This window comes from Barbus barbus, assembly GCF_936440315.1.
Source record: "Barbus barbus genome assembly, chromosome: 17".
Lineage (NCBI taxonomy): Eukaryota > Metazoa > Chordata > Actinopteri > Cypriniformes > Cyprinidae > Barbus > Barbus barbus.
In genome coordinates, this window is record NC_136745.1 from 4371966 (window position 1) to 4395046 (window position 23081).

Consider the following 23081-nt stretch of genomic DNA (forward strand, 5'->3'; position numbering starts at 1 on the left):
TTTTTTAAAATAGTCAGATGCCATTTTCACATAGAGGATGATAACACTTGCCAAAAAAATCAGTAACACTTTATTTTAGAGTCCTTGTTACTACACTAATAACAGTAATGTACAATGCAACTAACAACTAACCCTAGACCAAACCCAAACCTTAACACTAACCTTATAGTAAGTACATGTTGTTAATTAATATTACTTAGTACTTATTTATGTAAATAAACTTTAAAAAGGATACTTTAAAACAAAGTCTATCCCAAAAATCTCACTTACAGTAAGCGGTTCTTTACAGCGGTTCTTTAAAAACTGCCCAGAGCATCTAGCAACCACATAGCAACCTCCCACAACACCCTAATATCGTGGTGGAGACAGCAATGATACAAACACTTCATCCATGGTTCCAAGAACTTGAAAAGTGCTGACAAGTCCATGTTTGTTACACCCAACAGGCCTGAAGTTTTACGAGTTCAAGCTGTTTCCTGAGGACTCGCCCGTGGAGCTCATGCAGGGGGAGGGTCTGGAGCTCAACTGCACGGCGCTGGTCGAGCTCAACACTGGTGTGGAATTCCACTGGGACTACCCAGGCCAAAAGGTAATTACCAGGCCACACTGCATATTACAGTTATCACCATCATTAGCTAAAAGAAAGAACATGACCTGCCCAATTCAGAATAAATTACCTTTATCTAATTCATTTGCGATTGTATTGGGCTGTGAACAAAAATGCAGCTGCTTTGGTGGGATTGCATTCTGTAGTAATAAATCTCTGCTAACATATGCAAACTGTCTTGTTCATCATTCTCCCACACTCATGTGCTTATCTGTGTCCACTCATTCAGTACATCTATCCAGTTATTATTTCCACTGTCTCAAAAGTCCAGGATTCCATTTCTACATCAGCCTTAGTTAGTTTCATCTCTTGTGTGCTGGAGTCATGCAATTCATGTTTAGGTCACATTTTGCCTATTAAGTATTTTTTGCTTAAATGAAATAAAGCCTAATTTTACTTACTAAAAATGAAAAACATAGTAAGTACTTCTTCAGAATTGAAATAATATATTGTGCATTTTTTATGCATTAAAAATAAAATGCTTAACTGGCATAAATATTGGCACAATGCAACAAATCTGTGATAGCAAAAAAAAAAAAGGCCTCCGATTTCAATAATTTTATATATTATTATCTTTTATTACATATATTTGTATTATACTTCTTGTATTTTGCATAGACCTCACTGTGCCAGCATAACTCACAATGATCTATGACTGTGGTATAGTCGTTCTGTAGCCAGTGACCTTTCGAAATGAGGGAAAAGCTATGTGGTAGTATATTTTAATTGGTGGCGTTGCAAATACCAAGTGCACACAACAAGAACATAAAAGGCAGACCACTAATCAGATTTTTTTTGCACTGTGTGGACAGGAGAACAGGCTGCCGAGTTTTCAGTCTGCACGTAACGTCCTGGACAAAGCCACGGAAGTCTCTAGTATCCTCTCAATCAGAAGCGTTAATGTGGATGATAGCGGTTACTACACCTGCTCTGCCAGTAGTGTGGAGGAGAAACAAGTGCTTACTGCTGTAGTCTTAGTTCACGGTATGTAAAAATAACTATGCCTGTACTAGTATACATTTAAATAATAGGTAACACTTTATTTTAAGGTGTCATAATACAGAGTAATTACCTAATCAAGTACTTAGTAGTAGCCGTTGTACTTACATTAAATAAAATGTACTTACCATGTAACTAAGTTATGAAACAGCCTGTAAGTAGAGTTTTTTTTAATTATGTAGATGTAACAGACCGTAATTAGAAAGGTATTACATGTATTTTAGCTGTGTACTGGTGGGTTAAATCAAACTAAGGTGCAGCTGGATAAGGTGTACAGTATAGATACACATGAAATACACTTAAGTACAATCTTGATACCCTTTATTTTAAGTAGCTTATGTCTATGTACTTACATTTATGATTACGTTGTATAAAGTCTGCAACACGTATGTAACAATCTTTTTTTGTTAAATAAGTAGTTGTGTAACAGACTTGGTCTGATACATATGTGCAACAGTAGCTGCCCATTACATCTACATAATTACAAACTATAATTACAGGCTGTTCTATAACTTAGTTACATGGTAAGTACATTTTATTTCATGTAAGTACAATGGGTACTACTAAGTACTTAACTAGTTAATTACTCTGTATTATGGACACCTTAAAATAAAGTGTTACCAAATAAGATACATATATAGTTAAACACAAACAGCACGTTACTGCTACTGTAACAGCTCTTCTTCCATAATTCCACAGAGAAGCCTTTCATCAGCTTAGACTACAGGAATGGATCAGTTATAGAGGCAAAGGAGGGACAAAAATCTGCCCGGCTGCCTGTGAAAGTGTCAGCATACCCCTTACCAGAAACACAATGGTAAAAATTCAAGCTTTTGCAAACATGCATGAGCAACTTGTGAATCCTGTGTTTGCCATATAATCTGAATGTATTTTTATATCATGTAATCTGTCATCTCTGCTCTGCATCAGAAACAGCTTTGCCTGACAACACCTCAAATAGAGAAATTTCTGTCATTTTTACCGACATTTTTACAATTCAATAAGTTATTAATGGATAAAATCAAGTGCCATTCTATATTTTTCTTCATGTTGAATGTCCTGTTTTGGAAACAAAATGTCATCTCGGGCACATTTCATCTTTAAAAATAGTCATGAATGCGCATATATTTAACCAGACAGTATTATGTTCAGTATTATGATCTGTATGTGTGCAGGTATAAGAATGGCAAACTGATCACCAGACGGCCAGAGTTCAGTCGGTTTAGGGTCCAGCAGCATGCTCTGGAGATCAGAGACGTGTGTAAGCAGGATGCTGGAGAATACACACTGATCCTGAAAAACACACATGCAGCCTTGGAGAAAAGACTAAACTTTACTCTCATAGTCAATGGTAATGCTCTCAATGTGTAATAGATGTTTATATTAAATATCTGCAATTTTGTATTAGGTTAATTCATTATTTAAAACAAAAATCAGGGTTGGTGTACCTTGGTGGATAAAAATCTAAGCTGGAAATAGAAAGATTGTAGTTGCAGTACAAATGCTAGAAGTGATCATTCATAAAATAAATAAAAATGAAAAAAAAATGCATGAAAATCGTCTTGTATGTGCAGTTCTTTCTTTTCCTGCACTATCATAAGGATGGCAGGTGGAAGCTAAAAAACATGGACTAAAAGTTTAAGACAGAATCATGGTAGTGGTCTCTTTATAGATACACTACCGGTCAAAACTTGGAAATTAGTAATTATCAACATAATTCCATGATTCGACAGGTTGTAGAAAGAAGTCTTGTTGATATAAAATACAATAAAAACAGTGATATTGTGAAATATTACAATTTAAAAGAACTGTTTACATCTAGTAGTTAGATGTGAGTTCATGTTAGTTCAGGTCCATTACATAATATTCACGATTACAACTTTTAGTCATACTTTATTTTAAGGTCCAATCGCTATTAATTAACTGTTAACTATACAACTTTTGTCTCAATAAACTCCTGCTTAGTAAGGAAGCTGTCAAGCTTAGGTATTGGGTAGGATTTTATATATATATGCTTTTTAGAATTTAGTTTTTTAGAATTTTTTTGAATATTTACTTTAGAATATAGTTTAGAACTTTTTAGAATGTTTGCTTTATAAGTACTAATAAATAGCCAATATGCTAGTAATATGCATGCTAATAAGCAACTAGTTACTAAAGTGTTACTCAACTTTAGATTTTTATAATGTATTAGTAAATTAATAGTGTGTAGTAAATGTTGAAATTAACATTAACTATGATTAATAAATGCTTAATTGATAAGTGTTGTATTATTAGTTCATGTCAACTAATGTAATTCAGTTATGTTAATTATTCAAAAATGTAATTGTGATATATGTCTTAAATTTCTCGATTTACATGTGCAGTTCCTCCTCAGATCCACGAGAAGGAGGCAGCAACACCTACTAACCCCTACAGGAGGAGCAGTCGACAGACGCTTACCTGCACCACCACAGGGACCCCTCCTGCAACCATAACCTGGCAGTGGAGGCCGTGGAGCCCCTGCGGTCTCAACAGCACCCGCAGAACCTTGTAAGAAACCAGAGGATCGACTCGTCACATCTGACACGCTTTCTGAATTGTGTTGAAAACCTAATTAATGTCGTTGGGCTGAGAATTTACATGTGCATTTATGCATTTAGCAGGCACATTCATCCAAAGTGACTGTTGCGAGGTTAAGAGGTTCTCCAAACATCTCAAGTCTCAGGATATTGCTGCTCTGAAGGGATTGCGCTCCCAGTGTCAGCACTGGATCAATGGGAGTATTAGTTGATCTGGCGACGCTATCAAAATCACCATTGAATGTTAAACGCCAGTGCTTGCGGTTCACGTTGAGTTCAGAGTGGATAGTCTTTGTCGCTTTTGGCGACATGCCCACAGTCAGAGACGCTCTTTCCCGTGTTTTCTGAAGCCTTGTTTATTTTTTCTGCTGTAAAGGCTGAGCGGGCAGCGCGGTGGCAGCTTTTCTTCCTTGTTGACTGGAGATAAGGTGGGGAGGTTAGGAGGGCGTTGGGATATTTATAGTATTCGGCTTGGAGAGAGCACAGTGTGAAGGACAGAGGCCTGTCGTCTAAACAACAGGAAGTACAGAGACAGAGGCATTTAAGCATCCTCTGGCCCTGAAAGAGGACTGCTTGGATCTTCTCTGTGGTTTGTGTTGCTTCTAGAGTCCGGGTTGGAGGGATTGAGCTACGGGCGGCAGCTGAATCATTCAGACAGGTCCAGAGAGAGCCGGAGGCCAACTGCAATTCCCATCTGCTTCCACATCACTTCTACACTCTCATAGCTGAGGCCTAGAGTCCCTGATCACACTCAAACCAGCACTCAGAGTGCATTATATATTTATCAGCAGTTATTATTTCTCGATATCAGGCTGTGAGTTCCACTCTAAGGCTGTAGATATTAGCATCATTCCAAAACCAAGTGAGCCGCCTACCTACACAGTTATATGCATTATATGGGTAATTCACCGCTGCCATGATGGGGTTTTAATACAAGTTGGCTATGCAATCTGTGCCGAAGGCAGTTTTTTTAATCAGTGCTACATTACTCGTGCTGACTTTGCTTAAGTGGAAAGTTATCGTACTTGGTGCTAATGTCAGAATTGTGGTCTTGTTTTTCCGTGCTTTACCCCTTCCTGAGTTTCCTTATATGGTTATATTCCTGTTCCTGTTAAGTTAATTCATTATTCCATGCACCTGAGTTCCTTAATCATCTCGTTAGTTCCTTTTGTTTTCTCCTTTACAAATACCCTCAGTTTTCTCTTTGTGTTTGTTCATTCTACTTTGTTGCTGGTCTGTGTGTACCCTACGTTTTGTTTATATTAAAAGTCAAATTCTACCTTTAAGTTACTACTCCTGCTTTCTCCCTTCCTCCACGAGACGTGACAAAAGAACGGACCTACAACATTCAACACTGCAGGATAGGGACCATTTTGTTTGATCCTGCCGAGCTGCTCTATACCCGGACGCAGGATGGCCGCCCCGTCGAGGAATATGTGGCAGAGTTTATCGGACTCTTTCATCTTGTGCCCTGGAGTGATTCAGTATTGAAGATCCTTTTCTGGCTGGGGCTCAACAACAATCTTGTTGATCAGGTACCCACTGCAGCTAACTCGTAATTCTTCGCTCAGTATATTGACTGTGTTATGGTGCAGTGTGGTTCCACCCTCACCGTTGGAAATGTGGATGAAACCGTAAGCCCTCAGTCGCCGGCTGCCGCTGAGTCTAGTCCGCGGGGAAGTTAACGCTGCCGTCCGCGGCTCTCCCAAGCCGGCGTCCGCGGGGAATTCTACGCCGCCGTCCGTAGCTCTCCCAAGCCCGCCGTCCATGGGGAAAGCAACGCCGCCGTCCGCGGCTTTCCCAAGCCTGCCGGCAGTGAGTATGGCAATCCTACCGGCAGTGAGTATGGCCCGAACTCCCTGCTCCGCCATGGCCTCCCGAATCCCCGAATCCGCCATGGCAGCGCACTCCAGAGACCTCGCTTCCCGAGCGCCCCCAAGTGCCCGCTCCTCCAGAGTGCCCTCAAGTACCCGATTGAGCCCCTACTTTTCCCAAGGAATTTTTTTGGGGGGGTAGTAGGGATCCAGCCGTGGGGGTGGGGGCTGGGGCCGTAGCCTCGGAGGCGGACCCGCCATGGCCTCTCGAATCCCCGGATCCGCCATGGCCGCCCGAGCATCCTGCTCCACTATGGCGCCCCGAGTCCCCTGATCCGCCATGGCTTCCCGGAATCCCTGATCCGCCTCCAGGGCGCCCACCCTCACTCCCCGGTGGATATGTTACGGCGCGGGATGCGCCTATCGGGAGGGGGGGGATAATGTCAGGATTGTGGACTTGTTTTTCCGTGCTTTACCCCTGTCCTTGTTCTTGAGTTTCCTTATATGGTTAAGATAATTCATTATTCCATACACCTGAATTCCTTAATCATCTTGTTAGTTCCTTTTGTTTTCTCCTTTACAAATACCCTCAGTTTTCTCTTTGCGTTTGTCCGTTCTACTTTGTTGCTGGTCTGTGTGTACCCTACGTTTTGTTTATATTAAAAGTCAAATTCTACCTTTAAGTTACTACTCCTGCTTTCTCCCTTCCTCCACGAGACGTGACAGCTAAAGGGTAGGTTCTGGAATTTATGTGTAAATAACCATTCTAATTCTATGAGAATAGCAAAGTCCACACATCAACTATAACCTTAATGACACAGAGGAACAATATCGCTGGAATCGCTTACAGAATGATTTTCAAACATTGACAGCCAGTCAGAATCTACTCTTTTAAGAACTTGAACATTTAAGGTAGATAAAACTGCTGTGTGCACTTATAATGAACAGAAATGTATCATCTGTTAGTGTAAACATAATAATATAGTTATCTTTCATCACTAATATAGTTAGCAATGTACGTATCGTTAATGAGAAATACAATTATCCAATTAACAAACCATTAATTATGACTTTTGCCTCAATAAACTCCTAATTTGCTGCTTATTAATAGTATGTAAGGTAGTTGTTAAGTTTAGCTGTTAGGTGGGATTAGGGATGTAGAATATGAAATGGGAAAGGAAAGGGAAGTGGTGTGTGGCCAAGTATGGTGACCCATACTCAGAATTTGTGCTCTGCATTTAACCCATCCAAGTGTACACATAGTAGTGAACCTACACCTGGAGCAGTGGGCAGCCAATGCAGCGGCGCCCGGGGAGTAGTTGTGGGTTTGGTGCTTCGTGGTATTGAGGGTGGAGAGAGTGTTGGTTATTGACTCCCCTGCCGGACCTGAGACTCAAACCCACGATCTTCAAGGTTACAAGTCCAACCCATATGGTCATGCAAAATATGTGCTTTATAAGTAATAATAAAAACAGCCAATACAGTATGTTAATAATAGGCATGCTAATAAGCAACTAGTTCATAGTAAGAAAAATACAATACCATAATGCATTGCTACAAGCTGAATTAATAAAATCATAGAAGATTGTGAAGAGGTCAGGAGATATTATAAATATGCTGTTTTTAAGATACATTTTTAAGACAGCACTGTGAGTATCCCTGGCAGAGAAGACAATCCCAGAATGCACTGCAACAAGCTCAGTGGAAAAAAATTATCCAAGATAGGAAGACAAGTCAAAAAATGTTTTTTTTATTTTTATATTGTAAACAGGCCATACATTTATTTTATTAAATTCCAATATATATACCTTGGATACATATTTTTGATTAAGTTCAGTGCAGTGCATTCTGAGCACACACAAATGGGGTGAAACTAAGTATTTTTAATTAGATTAAACTATTTATATATTTGTTTCTTCTATCTACTATACATTAATATATTTATGACATCTCTTGCCAAATTTGGAAGATTCTGCTATTTTTTTTCACTGAGCTTATTGCAGTGTGTTGTAGGGGTGCCTTGTTTGGAAAGGATAGATTCAGTGCTGCCTTATATTGTATGTTGAAGGGGAGGGAAGGTTGGGTTGATTCTAAGGGCCCTGGTCAGATTGAGGGCCCCCTGTAGTGTGATTTGATTCAATACCATTTTCAACCAAGCCTTATGTCAGGATGTCTGTATGATGTCTTAAAATGATTTCTAGGTAGACAGCTTACTAGGTTTTGCAACAGACCCATTGTGTTAATTATTTTAAATGAATCAAAGGCTAACGCTCATGTGTGGCCTTCGTTTGTCGTTCCTTGCTTAGCTCTCATCACACACAGGAAGGCAGATGCATCTAAAAGCTCTTCCTGGTGTGGGAACTGTCAATGTGCGCATCCTGCATCTGATGTTCCCGCTCTCCCTCCCTCTTTCTCTTTCTCTTTCCCACACACACGTTAGGGAGTAATATTCTTAGAGTTTATAAATGCAATGAGACTGATGATTTGTCCACAGACATTTTGTCCATATCTGTCCTATGGCCTTCATAGTTGTGTTTTCATTTTCACAGGGGTCGAAGGGGTCAACGAGATAAGATTCCCATCTGTCAAAACTGGATAGGTTTGGATCCTGAACACGCTGTCAATCCTATCGAGAGTATTGAAACTTTGACTGAGATGGTGGACGGGAAAGAAAAGGTTCATTTCCTGTTTGAATTATTCTTATTTCCTGAAAATTTCCCATAAATGTCTGAACCAAATTTATGTGCCCGCAACCTGAACCCTGAGTGTTTTATGTGACACCAGATATCCGAAACTTGACATCTTGGGTGAGGGAGGTGGTTGGGTGAATGCGTTACAATTTCCACTTTCAAAATATTTAAACCCATCTTCCAGTTCTTGCTTCCTGGATGGAGAGGGAATAAACACACATTAACACAGCACTCTCTTCCTGTTTTCTGTCACACCTGTGAGGTCATTTCCTGTGTGTGACCCTGGGAATAGGAGTGGCAGGGGAAAGAGAGACAAATACAGTATACAGCTTAAAGAGATAGTTCACCAAAAAGGAAAAATCATCATTTATTTGCTCTTACTGTATTTCATTCTGAACATATTTCTTCTATTGAGCACAAAAAGGGATTGAATCTCACTGACTTGTTTTTCAAAACATCTTCTTTGTGTTCCACGGAAGGTTTTCTATACAGGCTATCTATACAGGTTTGAAACAACAACACAGGTAAATAATGAAGAGATTTCATTTTTGGGTGAACTATCCCTTTAACAATAATTGTTTTTTTTTTTTTTGGTCTGTGATCCAAATGAAAACAATTCAGTCTTTGAAAATGCTTCTGTTGTTTCCACAGACTGTCAGCCGTTTGGTTATTCAGAGCGCCAATGTGTCAGCTATGTACAAGTGCTCAGCAGAGAACAAAGTGGGAAGAGATGAACGATTTATCTATTTCTACGTGACCAGTGAGTTTCAGAAACACCTTTGTGCCAAACAAAACTGTATGGATTTTCAATAACATCACAATAGCTCATGCTTAAATCAGCATGAAATCAAAATTAACAGTTCCTGCAGTTATTTTAAATGATGTGTTTGTGCATATCCTTATTTTTTTTCCCTGAGTATTAATCATACACTGTCAAAAGTTGGTGTAATTTAAAGTTTTAAAAAAGCAGCTGTGGTTGCCAGAACTTTACCGTAAAAAATATAGAAGCACATTTTTTATTTTTATAGATTGATAACAGTAAACAATAAAAAACATATTTCATGACATGAAATAATGGTAATATACCAAATTACTAAAATCTGTTTAAAATCTGGTACCCTTGTAATATACTGACAATCACCTTTAAAACATAGGTGTTAGAAAGACATATGAATCTAAGTTCATCCATGAGCTGAGGTAAATACTAATACAGCCGTGTTCTGAATTATTGACACCCTTTGTAAATGTTTACATTTTACATTTACATTTAGTCATTTAGCAGACGCTTTTATCCAAAGCGACTTCCAAAGTAGAAGCTATCAGACCAACGAGAGAGCAACAATATTCAAGTGCTGTGACCAGTCTCAGTTAGTCTAGCAAAGTGCACATTGCAAGGTGTTTTTTTAAATTAATTATGTTTTTTAAATAAATTAGACTGAATAGAATAGTATAATAGAAATGTAAACAAAGAAGCCTGTGAAAATACATTTGGGTTGTTAATCCTGTTGATCTTTTATACAAAACATTCACAAAAACCCAACCTTTTATTGAAGTAAAACAACTGAAGAAGGGGGAAAATCTCATTATGAATAAATGCTTTCTCTAATACAAATTAGCCACAATTAATGGCACCCCAAGTTAATAGCTCTGAGTCTCTCCTATAAGGCCTGCTGAGTTATTGGAGAACACCTCACAAAAGACATTCCTCCATACAGAATCTCCTCTTAAGTTTTATATTAGATTCAGGTCAGGGGACTGGAAAAGCAATGACAGAAGTTTAATTTTGCACTCAGTGACCCAGTTTTTTGTCGATTTTGATGTTTTGGATCATTGCCCTGATGGAAGATCCATCCATGGCCCACTATAAGATTTCTAACAGTGGTGGTCATGTTTTGATTTTTGTTCTGTTGACTCAACAATCTTCTGCAATTTTCTAGCTGTGATCCTAAGAGAGTCTTTGGCCACTCAAACTATCCTCCTTGCCTTGCTTTAAGACAATACAGACAGTTCTCTCGCAGATTTGTTACATTTCCTGATGATTGGTGGTAGAGGAAGGCTCCTTCCGAATATAGTCTGATCTAGGTTCAAAGACAAAGTCCATGCAAGAAGAGGCAACTGAAATGGCTTGCAAATCTCTCACTCTCTTAAGCAATGTTAAGGCCAGTAACAGAAGCATTTTTAGAGTCCGGACCAACACGTGGTAGCCATTCAGGTCTGGAAGAAAGTACTACCTAGTCATACCTAGAAGTACAGCACTCATCTCCAGGCAATTTACTGTAACATGCATTTTGGTAAATGCATTATTTAAGAATAAATTCAAGGAAAAACAAAAGATAAGAGAGAAAGTTTTTGAAGAGAGGAAAACTTTTTTTTTTTTGGAGAGAAAGAAAAAAATCTCAGGACTTAGGTTCGGGAATGATCTAAGACATTATTTTCCCCCAACTTCATTTTTCTTCTTCTTTTTTTCACATTGTGGTTCCAGGCTTCTATACTTTCACTGGGTATGCAATCTAATTTATCAGAGATGACAAATGAGAAACACCATGGCAGGTGTTCATTCAGGAGTAGAGATGTTGCCACAAACACACTCACATATTAATTTTACACTTTTACGCGTAAGTTTTATGTTAAATACAATAATACAATGCGGTAATCGATCTGGCAGCAAAACTAACAGCTTTTCTTGCACATGAAATTGCACACATGCAACAAACAAATGAGAACAATAATCAAAATACATAGCGCCAAAGCTGTTGTGCATCCACTTAACAGGTTTTTAGTGTAGCTTTTTTTTTCTTTTTTACAGTTATTTACCATTAAAATTATTACAAAATTATTAAAAATGGTCATTTGTACAGTGTACAGAAAGAGACATGCGCTAAGTTGTGTGTTTTAACCAGGAGATGTGTGCCATTATTTTTCTTATTATTCACATTCATTTCCTATTCAGCTATCCCAGAGGGATTTGGGATAGAGATGGAGCCCTCGGAGGATCCGCTCGAGCAGGACCTTGTACGGCTGAAGTGTAATGCAGATAATTACACCTATGAGAACCTGCAGTGGTACCGTCTGGACCCGCAGGCTGTTCCTCCAGAGCTGGACTGCAAGAGTCTGCACCAATACGCCGAGTCTCTGGGGGGGAAGCTTTCATTCCAGACCACCAGCAACAACTGGGTACTGGAGCTCACCATTACCAACATCCAGCTGCAGGACGAGGGAAACTACGTGTGTGAGGTGCAGAACCGCCGCAGTGGGGAGAAACATTGCCATCGCAAGTACATCGCAGTCAAAGGTGAAGGTCAATCAATGATTAGTTTTATTATTTATAAGTCCAGGGACATTCCTGCTGTCAGCTTGCAGTTTGCTACTTACATACAAAGCTGATTTTTAAGGTAGCACCCTAAACTTGAAAGTGACTGGAATGCTCTAAGTCAGGGCTGTCCAAACGCGGTCCTGGAGGGCCAGTGTCCTGCAGAGTTTAGCTCCAACTTGCCTCAACACACCTGCATGGAAGCTTCTAGTATGCCTAGTAAGAGCTGGATTAGCTTCTTCAGGTGTGTTTAATTAGGGTTGGAGCTAAACTCTGCAGGACACCGGCCCTCCAGGACCGCGTTTGGACAGCCCTGCTCTAAGTAGTTACTCACATGTAATACAGACTATACTTGTGTAAATCACAGAGACTCTAATTCTTACACATGATTCCAATAGAGTTTGGCATTACTGTCGCTAAGCTAATTAATGAATATTCTACTAAAATCAAAAATATGGCACACAAATACTAAAATAGGTCCAAATAGTTCAATTTTAATAGATGGAACATTGTTTTATAAATACTTATTATTACTGAATGAAATAAGTATACTTACAATTTATGAAACAAAATATCTTTGGGATTCCTAAAAATATATATTGTCCCACTAGTTTTTGGAACAGAGGTTGAATCTGTATTTCTAATTTAGACACTGTCCACTGTCCAGGCTGTCTGTGCATTTTGAAACTGATACACCTCTTTTATTCATGCGGGAACTGTTATTGCCCAATATCAAAAATGTCCAGTGTGTGTATAATGTGTCTATATGTCACTGTCATTACAAATGCTTTATCAGTGAAGATCTAACCAAAACTAAAGGTATATTTTCTCTTTTCCTGTGTCCGTTCCAGCACTGGAGGCACCTCGATACCGTAACATCCCCAGCAATCAGACGGTGAATGTGAGCGAATCGCTGCAGATGGAGTGCGATGTCGAGGGCACACCCTCTCCCCAGCTGTCCTGGTTTAAAGATAACCAACCCCTCCATCAGATATCAGGTTAGACATTCATGGCTGCCCTTTAGCACACTTATTAGGGGTATTATATGTGTCTTTAACTACTATGTCCTAACATTTAAAATAATCATTTTAAACAGTGTACTGTGTACATGCATGTTTTTAATTTGTCCTTATATAAAAAAATACCTGCATGTACATCTGTAATTAATATGTGTAATTACATCTATAATTATACTGTTACCCTACCCCATAACCAACCACAAACCTAACCATGCCATGACACCTGTCTCTAACCTTAACTGTATCCCACCTCAACAGCTGCAAAAGTTTTTTGCAGTACAACATGAACACAATAAACACATTTTACCAAACAATATATATTTTTTTGCATTAATTAAAATTATATACAGTAAAGATTTTTGCCCTGTGATGATCTGAATCTTTTAAGTGTGACAAATATGCAAAAAAAAACAAAAAAAACAGGAAAGGGGCAAAACCCTTTTAACGGCACTGTATGTTTTTGCTGTAAGCACACAGCATAAAGATATCTAATATAAAGTGGGACCAGGGTGTTTGCTAAGGCAAGCTTATACTATAATATATTATATTATGCATAGCAATGATCACACATAGCAATAAAATGAATTCCCTGAGACTTTAAAGTCATTTGTAAAGGCCTGAATATCACAGAGACACCAGAATAAAATATTAAAACTAAAAATGGTCACATCCATATTAACTGGTTTAATTCAAGTTTCAAAAATATAATTTATCAGCGAATCACACTAAATAAATACTACACTAAATAAATAGCAACAAAACTCATTTTATGAGTTAAATCAGGTAGAAATAGTTTTTAAGGTAACAATTACTGGTTACCACATTTCACAGTGTAGAAAACATTTAGCATTCACCCATAAAACCCTAATCTTATAACAACAGGACCAAAAACCACCTGGCAACCAAACAGAAAATCCTAGCAACCACCTAGAACATTCTGGCAACTGCATATGTGCCAAAATACTTCCTGTACTTAAGCAGCCACATAGCAATGCCCTTGCAATCACCTGGCATCACCCTTACTACCAACCCAAACATTACAGCTACATGGCGATGCACTAAACATACAGAATACCCTAGCAATCACATATCAATGACCTGGCAACCACCCAAGACACCACTGCAGCTCTGAGTTTAGAATAGGCAAAATCTCAGAGAAAATGGGGTGGTGATGGCGCAGTGGATAAGACACATGCCTTTGGTGTGAGAGACCCGGGTTCGAATCCACTGTGAGACACCAATGTGTCCCTGAGCAAGACACTTAACCCCTAGTTGCTCCAGAGGCGTGCGACCTCTGACATATATAGCAATTGTAAGTCGCTTTGGATAAAAGCGTCAGCTAAATGAATAAATGTAAATGTAAATGTAAAATATAAAAATCCAGTTTCATTTGAGTAAACTCCTACTGAGGTTCAGTAGTAATAATGTGCAGATTGTGAGTTTGACAGGATATGCTAAGAAATAGGTATAGATTTAAGGTATTGCATTGTATAGATATACCATTGTCTGCTTTAAATTTACACTATTCAGTTTGATTTCTCTACATGTTGTTCAGCCCCCTTCAAATTAACATAAATGTGCTATTCCAAAACAATTCCATTACGGATTACATTATACTCACCACAGAAATCCCCTCTAGCTCTAGTACATTTGAATAGGAACACACTTATTCATGAGCACATACTAACAGACACAAAATTGAATTCTGGTGCTGGAAAAAGCACTCAAGTCATGGTAATGTACTGGAGATCTTTTGGATTGGAAGTTGAATGGACCTATGGACTGCGGTATAATAGCATATCACAAACAACAACAACAAAAACAGCTCTGGGAATGTATGTGGGTTGCTTGTGGGCTGTAAGTGAATTCACATGCAGTGCATGTACAGTGCTGTTTGTTGATAGGTGTTATGGGGAGGATATTATATCGGGAACAAGAGTTCAAGAGCTATTAGCAGAAGGTCACTGTGTGACTGGAATATGAGTAAAAAACAAATTTGCTCAGCTAATTCAGTTCATAGCAGAGACACAGATGTTTTTCTAGATAGATTTTATAGATCCAATACAGATCTAATTCAAATTTCAGCACTGCGTCTATAGCAAGTATCTGATTATTATGGGTTGTTGGGTTACTTTTTCCTGCTACAAATTGCAGTAAGTGTGTCATAGAATGTAAAAGGGCAAGATTCAAAATTCCTTTTTCCTATAAATCCTTGATTTAGGCCATATAAAAGTTTCCTACATTTCATTTCCATATTTCAGTTTTCAAACCCCTTTTGATTGGCATGAAACCTAGCACACATCATCCCCAGACACCCTGGACAAAACGTTATCCAAAGTTTCCATTAGTTTCAATGATAAATAAATGCTTAGAAGCAGTGTGTTTGGAGAATTATGGCGCAGTGGTGATATAGTTTTATATACTTGAAATCTGTTAAATGCTCATAGATCATTCAGTGTTATTATAACTTATATATCCCAATATTTCTGTACATTTAAAATGAAGAAACACTTTTATTTGTCTCTTTTAAGATAATATATACTATAAAAAACTTTTAAAGACACAATTATTTAGTACTGTGGTATGAACAACATTCTCATGAGCACATTATTATATAAACTACCTTGCAGCATCTGCAGTCCTAGACCTGTTCAGTTTATTTGTTTTCTCTAATGTGTTGTTTTCAGTAATATGACAATTTGTTCTGTAGTATTTTTTCATCACAGTATCACTACATTATAATTTGTACAAATGTATGATTAAAATTCTTTTTGCAAGCTAAAATAACATGCAAGCATAGTGCACAAGTCAACATCTGCTTGATAACCTATATGACATTCTATAACACGCAATTGTGTCATTTCATACACCACATATCGCCTGATTACATATTTTTTGACAGGAAAAATTAAAGGGGTCATATGACGATGCTAAAAATAACATTATTTTGTGCATTTAGTGTTTAAGGTTTAAGGTTAAAAAAACACATTATTTTTCATATTTTTCACATACCCTACATTATTGTTGTTGATTTTTACAAAACTCATCGTTCTGAAAAGTACGTTGTGCTCTGATTGGCCAGCTATCCAGTGCGCTGTGATTGGCCAAATACCTCAAGCGTGTGATGGAATTGTTACTCCCCTTACCATATTTGGAAACGATACGACATCGAGACAGCGGCAACAATACTACAGCGAGAATAAAAGATACGCCTTCTTTCTTTGCATAAACATTTGAGCGGTGTTACGCAAAGCTTCCAAGACAGTGACGTAGACATGTGGGGCGCGTTTGAATGAGGTGTTTTAGGAAGGCGTGGACGAGTTGTAACTTTTAAAAAGAATATCTCTTTGGGTTTAAGACTTTAGTCTTTGCAACTTTACAGATCTTATATATGCACAGATTGTAACACTCCAAAGACAAAGAAAAACTTGAAATTGCATTATATGACCCCTTTAATTTCAGAGGGTTATACTTCTCTTTCAGTCTAACAGTAAGAGGAAGTGATTTCCTTTGGAAGTCTGTTGACCCTTTTGACACCAGACTGCAAACTGTTTTGTCAAACTATCAGTGAAAATATATGATGGACTTTGCGTTAAAAAACACATGAGATAAATTTGACTTCACATGGGTGCTTGGACCCTGAGAATTGCTGCTTGTGGCTATATTTAAAATGTATTATCAGAACTTAAACATACTGTTTTGAAGTGAACATGAATGCATAAATAAACACTTTTCTAGGAAAAAGGTCCGTTTACTGTCACAAATTAAACCTGAGCTGAACTTCGATTTTATTAGAACACATTAAAATGACAGAAAAGTGAGGTCAATTATAATGAGTATTATATTGTGATATAAATAATAATACATAATTTGTTCTGTTTTAAATGCATTGCTTTGTCAGAAGGGTAATGAATACCCAATACCAGCCAAATGGTATAATCTGCCTATAATGGCTGTGGCTGACTTAAATTGTGGCACGCAGCCCATAAGATGTCTTGGGTCACAAATTTCATTTGATTTTGAGTCATTTAACAAAGAACAGAGGTCAGAAAAGTTGATAAGGTGGACTAAGATTCAAGCGCACTTTTTACACCACAATTTTAAAAATAAAAGTTCTTTATTGGCGTCTATTTTTCCATGAAGAACCTCAAACATCCGTGGAACCTTTCATTATACAAAAGGGTTTTCATAGTAGAAAAATGGTTCTTTAGATTTTTTAATTTATTTACATTTTTAAACTTAAAAATATATATATTTGTTTTTTAAGAATTATAACATTTTGGTAACACTCTAGAATAGGAAAAAAAAGAGTTCTCCCTGAACAAATTTCTTTATTAGATCAATTGATCTAAAATATGGTCATGCAGAATAAGACATTAATATGTGACCCTGGGGGCGTATTACAGAAAGTTTCTTATCTTAGGTCTTAACTTAAGATATGATATGTTAAATTAGGATTTTTAGCAAATTCGTCTTACAGAAGCAAATCTTAACTTGATTTAGGATTCTTATCCTATCTTACAAAATAGTATCTTATCTCTAGTTAGGAAATCTTAAATGGCATAATCAAGCTCGACAATCCACTCTCAGGACTGTTACCAAGCAACCAACACTGCTGATGATGAGGTAATATGGAGTCAAATATGGAGTTTTTATCTCACAATACTTAATTTTCTTTTGCAATTCTTTATTTTTATTTGCAAAACTTCTTTTTTTCTCATAATATTTCATTTTCTTTTGCAATTCTTTATTTTTGTTTACAAAAAGCACATTATTTTTTCTTAATACTTTCATTTTTTGGTTGCAAAACTTTATTTTCTTTTGCAATATTTCAATTCTCTTGCAAATATATGCAGCATTGTTTTGACTCCACAAGGTAAACAAATCTACTTCACTTTGAAAATCGCCTTTTGCAAAAAAACGTAAGGCCTTAGTCACTTGCACTACACTTGACACTTTTGTTGGTCTCTATAATGCTGGTTGCAGTTCCTGTGCTAATTGTAATATCTTGTGCGGCAGTCTGTAATTACTTATAAGTGTTTTGTCAAAATATAACACATCTTCAGGGTCCTCCAAGAGTCTTTCTACCATTGAACATCTTCGTTCTTCATTTTCAACTATTAATAAATGTAATACCATTGTCAGACAACATAGTTGTAATCGTTTTTTTCCGTTAGCTTTCAAATAATTTTGAAGTTAGGACATTTGTCCTAAAGTTAAGACAGTTTTTAGGGGTTTTTGTCAAGTTAGGAGGTTTCTGTAATACCCCTTTCCTATCTGTAGTAAAGATAAGATAACACACTTAGGAAATGCTGCTCTGTAATAGCTTTTGTCCTAAATGTGGTCCTAACTGATCTCACCATGGTTTGGTACCATGGTTACCAAACAGATAAGATAAGATTTTAAAGTTAGGATCTTTCTTTAATACGCCCCCTGGACCACAAAACCAGTCTTAAGTTTCGGGTATATTTGTAGCAATAGCCAAAACTACATTGTATGGGTCAAAATTATAGATTTTTCTTTTATGCCAAAAATCATTAGGATATTAAGTAAAGATCATGCTCCATGAAGATATTTTGGTAACACTTTATTTTAGGGTCTCTTAACTAGTTGCTTATTAGCATGCATATTACTAGAATATTAGCCATTTATTAGTAATTAGTAATTAAGCACATATTAATGCCTTATTCTACATCCCTAATCCTACCCAATATCTAAACTTAACAACTACCTTACTAACTATTAATAAGCAGCAAATTAGGAATTTATTGAGGGAAAAGTCGTCGTTAATAGTGAATAAATGCCCCCTATTCTAAAGTGTTACCAAAAAACTTAAGGCAAGAAAGCCATAACAGTGTTTGACAGTTTTGTGGATGTGTTCAGGGATCCTCCTGCAGGACTCCAATCGGACTCTCAGCATTCAGCGAGTGCGAGAGGAAGACGCCGGTCTGTACACCTGCACGGCCTGCAACCTGAGGGGCTGCGTTCAGTCCTCCGCCACTGTGTCAGTCATTGGTGAGAGCCTCTTATTTGCGTTAGGTGGCGCTGTAGTATTCTTCAGGATTGTGCTTTGCCCTTCAATTTGCATTACTTAGTGGAACATATACAATAGGTTCAAGCTTATACATACACAGATGAGCACACACCATACAAATTAACACACTTTTGTTTTTATACCATAGTGAGTGCTTCACACACTGATGTCTGTTCTTAAATATTCTCAAGCTAATTTTAATTACTACACCCTTACTCTACCCTAACTAAAACTAAAACTTTTTTATTTATTTAACTTATTTATTCCCTTCATGAAGATGTGTTTGCTGTGAGGACCCCAAACCCTTACCCTAACAGACATAGCTCCTTTCTAACCTTCATGCATCTTGTCTTTACCATTGTATACATAATGAAATGTGTTATATGACAGCTAATATGTAATAGTAGTATTTGTATATAAAATATAATAATTTGTTAAATATACAATTTTATAGCCTACAAGCAACAAATTGTCCAAAACAAATCATATTTGTCACGCAATTATAAACTTCTACAAACTGAAACTACAACATGTATTAAAGTTAAATGAGTTTAGAAGATGTGAACTTTCATATTTGGTTATAATGATAAGCATTATTACAATAACATGTTTTGTCTGCCAGGCTCTGATGACAAGACCAATGTAGAAATAGTGATTCTCATCGGGACGGGAGTCATCGCCATCTTTTTCTGGGTCCTTCTCCTTGTTATCTTCTGCAACGTCAAGCGAGTCAGTACAAAGTGTTTCGTTTTACATACATACAAACATAACACTTCAATGCATCTCTACTCATGAACATAGTGATTCAAGGAACATTATTTAAATCTGCCCATGATGTCAGCGAGGCTTTTCAGTAATAATATGCTCGTACATCAACAGTGCCTTGCCTTCAGTACAACATTAGTGCAAACCATATCAGCGCTTCAGTGCTGAACAAGAGTAGTGGAGTCAGCAATTCTATGAGATGATGGGGAATGTTAGTTTCTACATTCTTATAGGCTGCGGTATCATCCATCAGTAATTGTTATGATGTTGTCCTGCAGGTGAACCCAGCAGATATCAAGACAGGCTATCTGTCAATCATCATGGACCCGGGGGAAGTGCCGCTTGAGGAGCAGTGTGAATACCTGCCCTACGACTCCAGCCAGTGGGAGATATCCCGAGACAGACTGCGCCTCGGTACTTTCACAGATTTTAAAAACTCTGATACAGGCTTTAAATTGGTCCAAATGAAGAACATTCATGGCTTGGATCCCAGAAGTAAATGGTCTAGGAATTTGAATTCAGCATTAGGCTTGATCCGTACTCAGGAATCCTTGTGAGGAATGATATGATTAAGGGTGGTTTGTGAGGGTTTGTGAGTTGATCAAAACCGGATTTTTTTTTTTCTTTTTAAACAAATGTAACTTTAAAATATAGAACTGAGGCTGCTCAGGTATTCAAAATACTGAAAACTGAAACAGTGATATATCTGATCAAATCAGGCTGTTGTTTAAGAAGTACATAGTCTGTGTCACTGTGCTCATTTATATGTGGACAGCTGATGATAACGTTTTCAAAGTGGCTCAGTTCACAGTAAATGCTGCTTCTCACTCCATCTCTGTGAGATTAATATGGATTCGGGAATGTAATGTGTGCTAGGTTCCCTTTTTTATGTTTACAATTGCATAATTTTCAACATTTTTGTAGACAGACGTTTACAGCATTTTACCAAAATAAAAGCTCAAGCATTTGAATGTTTGAAAGTGAAGAATTTAAGACATAAATATTTGTATTATCATTTGTAATGTCTGTTGGTTCTTGTGAAGAGTGAACCTAAATATGAACATGCTATTTCCATTAGCAGCAGAGTCTTTGTTCTAATCTTGCATGCTATGTATTTATTCTTTGTTCATGCAGGGAAGGTGCTTGGGCATGGTGCTTTTGGGAAAGTGATTGAAGCTTCAATCTTTGGGCATGACAAGAAAGCCTGTTCAGACACAGTGGCAGTGAAGATGTTGAAAGGTTCAGTCTTACAGAACAACTATAGTTGATACAAATATGTCCATTCACTTTTATATATATATACATAATGGCATGTGTGTATATCACAGAGGGAGCCACAGCCAGTGAACACAAAGCTCTGATGTCAGAACTGAAGATCCTCATTCATATTGGAAACCATCTCAATGTGGTCAACCTTCTTGGAGCATGTACCAAACCCAATGGTATGAACGTAACATTATAAAATAGATACCTTTGTTCCTGGATGCTGATTGGTCAATACAGTGATTCAGTTTAATAAAATACCACGTATAGAAATATTACATCCTCAGCTACTGTGTATATCACTGCAGCATGTAAAGTTTACATGTCAGGGACCATCTTCTGGCAGAATGACACCACTTACAAAATGCACTTACTTTTTTGTGTTGACCTGGCTAATATGGCAGTATTTTATGAAAAAAGCCATAACCTTTTAAACACTGTTTGATTGTATCCTTGTAAATCAATATTGACATAAACCTGTTTGTCTGCAGCATCCTTCTTACTTACCATCTCTGTTTAACATCTCTGATTGTCAGGTCCTCTTATGGTTATAGTGGAATATTGTAAATATGGAAATCTCTCCAACTTCCTGCGTGCCAAAAGAGAGTTCTTCTTACCGTACAGGGTGAGAGAAATAAATAACATGATGATATAGTACATATATCCACCCTCTCACAACAGCACTACAATCAATAATAGCTTATATGTGTTCTGGTGTAACATGTGCTTGTGTTTGCAGGATCGTTCTCCTAAAACCCAGAGTCAGGTGCGACGAATGATAGAAGCGGGTCAGGTCAGCCAGAATGAACCTCAGCCGTCCACCACTTCCAACATCAACCCTCCAGTGCAGTCTCGTGGTAAGAGTACTCAGAAGTCAAAGACCAGAATGTCTAAAGATATATAAAGATAATATATTAAAAATGTACAGATGTTTACCCGGTGGATAATAAATCTGCCTTCAGGTGCTATCAAAATGACCGTGAATACAACTTCAGGGGGCATGAACTTGATAATAATTTTTAGTTGTGTATTTGAATTTGAAATATGCTGCAATAAACCTTTTGTTTCTAACAACAAAGCACTTGAACAGTGAAATAAAGCTTTAAATCAAATGAGCCAACTGCTTTGCAAAATTATTCACTATTTCAAAGCATTCGAAATGCCACAAACTGGTGACACCTGCTGGTGCAATGAGAACTCAGCCCAAACATGCATACAATACGCCTATTATAAACCGACTGCAAATGTTTTGTCAAATCATCAAATACCATTAAACATGAAGTGTCTGCATAACATGCTCAGAAGCACTTCACACCCAAGCAATCACCCACAATAGCCTATATAACAGACTATTTATTGAATTGTCTTCTTTACAGTTTTCTGATTGAAATTCTTATATAATGCATTTAATCTTTTTCAGATCATTTCTTTTGTTTTTCTTTCCCCAGTTGCAGTGGATGATCTCTGGAAGACTCCACTCACGATAGAGGATTTGATTTGCTACAGCTTTCAGGTTGCTCGAGGGATGGAGTTTCTGACGTCTCGTAAGGTACATTTCAAACATGTATTCAAGCTCAACCTCTCTGATGAATCAATAGTCACATTTAGCGGGTTGTAGATTATTAATAGGTGAACTTTAGATCTCTTCTAGAGCTGTCTATGCTCATCAAAAGGGGGAAAGTTATGCTGGATACAGATTTTTACAAATGGGAACAAATATCTAGATAAATAAAACAAAACATATTTGATGATGAGAAAGTAGCAAATATTTTGGATCTGCTCATCTATTTGTGAAATAAGGTATTGATATGAATATGGTAATCTTGAATTTTGTTCTGACAGTGCATTCACCGTGACCTGGCGGCCCGCAACATCCTCCTGTCCGAGAACAACGTGGTGAAGATCTGTGACTTTGGTTTAGCACGGGACATCTACAAAGACCCTGACTACGTGCGCAAAGGCAATGTAAGAGAAACCCTTTAAATAAAAGCATGATCCAGAAAGTTCTCTAGTGTAGTA

At 37.5% G+C, this 23081-nt stretch overlaps 1 protein-coding gene across 3 annotated transcripts in view; it reads left to right on the forward strand.

Annotated features, from left to right (window-relative positions):
- Nucleotides 1–23081, forward strand: part of LOC306883686 (vascular endothelial growth factor receptor 3-like) — a 68927-nt gene that overhangs the window by 40488 nt on the left and 5358 nt on the right. For 2 of the 3 annotated variants that reach the window (XM_079439086.1, XM_079439085.1), the window contains 18 exons: nt 447–589; nt 1420–1591; nt 2306–2423; nt 2782–2957; nt 3973–4138; nt 8531–8657; nt 9323–9431; nt 11622–11963; nt 12833–12979; nt 18884–19015; nt 19657–19763; nt 20078–20213; nt 20934–21038; nt 21128–21241; nt 21599–21687; nt 21802–21919; nt 22511–22611; nt 22905–23027. In XM_079439086.1, the coding sequence (XP_079295212.1) occupies nt 447–589; nt 1420–1591; nt 2306–2423; nt 2782–2957; nt 3973–4138; nt 8531–8657; nt 9323–9431; nt 11622–11963; nt 12833–12979; nt 18884–19015; nt 19657–19763; nt 20078–20213; nt 20934–21038; nt 21128–21241; nt 21599–21687; nt 21802–21919; nt 22511–22611; nt 22905–23027 (2525 nt within the window). The remainder of the gene's footprint in view (nt 1–446; nt 590–1419; nt 1592–2305; nt 2424–2781; nt 2958–3972; nt 4139–8530; nt 8658–9322; nt 9432–11621; nt 11964–12832; nt 12980–18883; nt 19016–19656; nt 19764–20077; nt 20214–20933; nt 21039–21127; nt 21242–21598; nt 21688–21801; nt 21920–22510; nt 22612–22904; nt 23028–23081) is intronic. The other variant, XM_079439084.1, reaches the window with a different exon arrangement.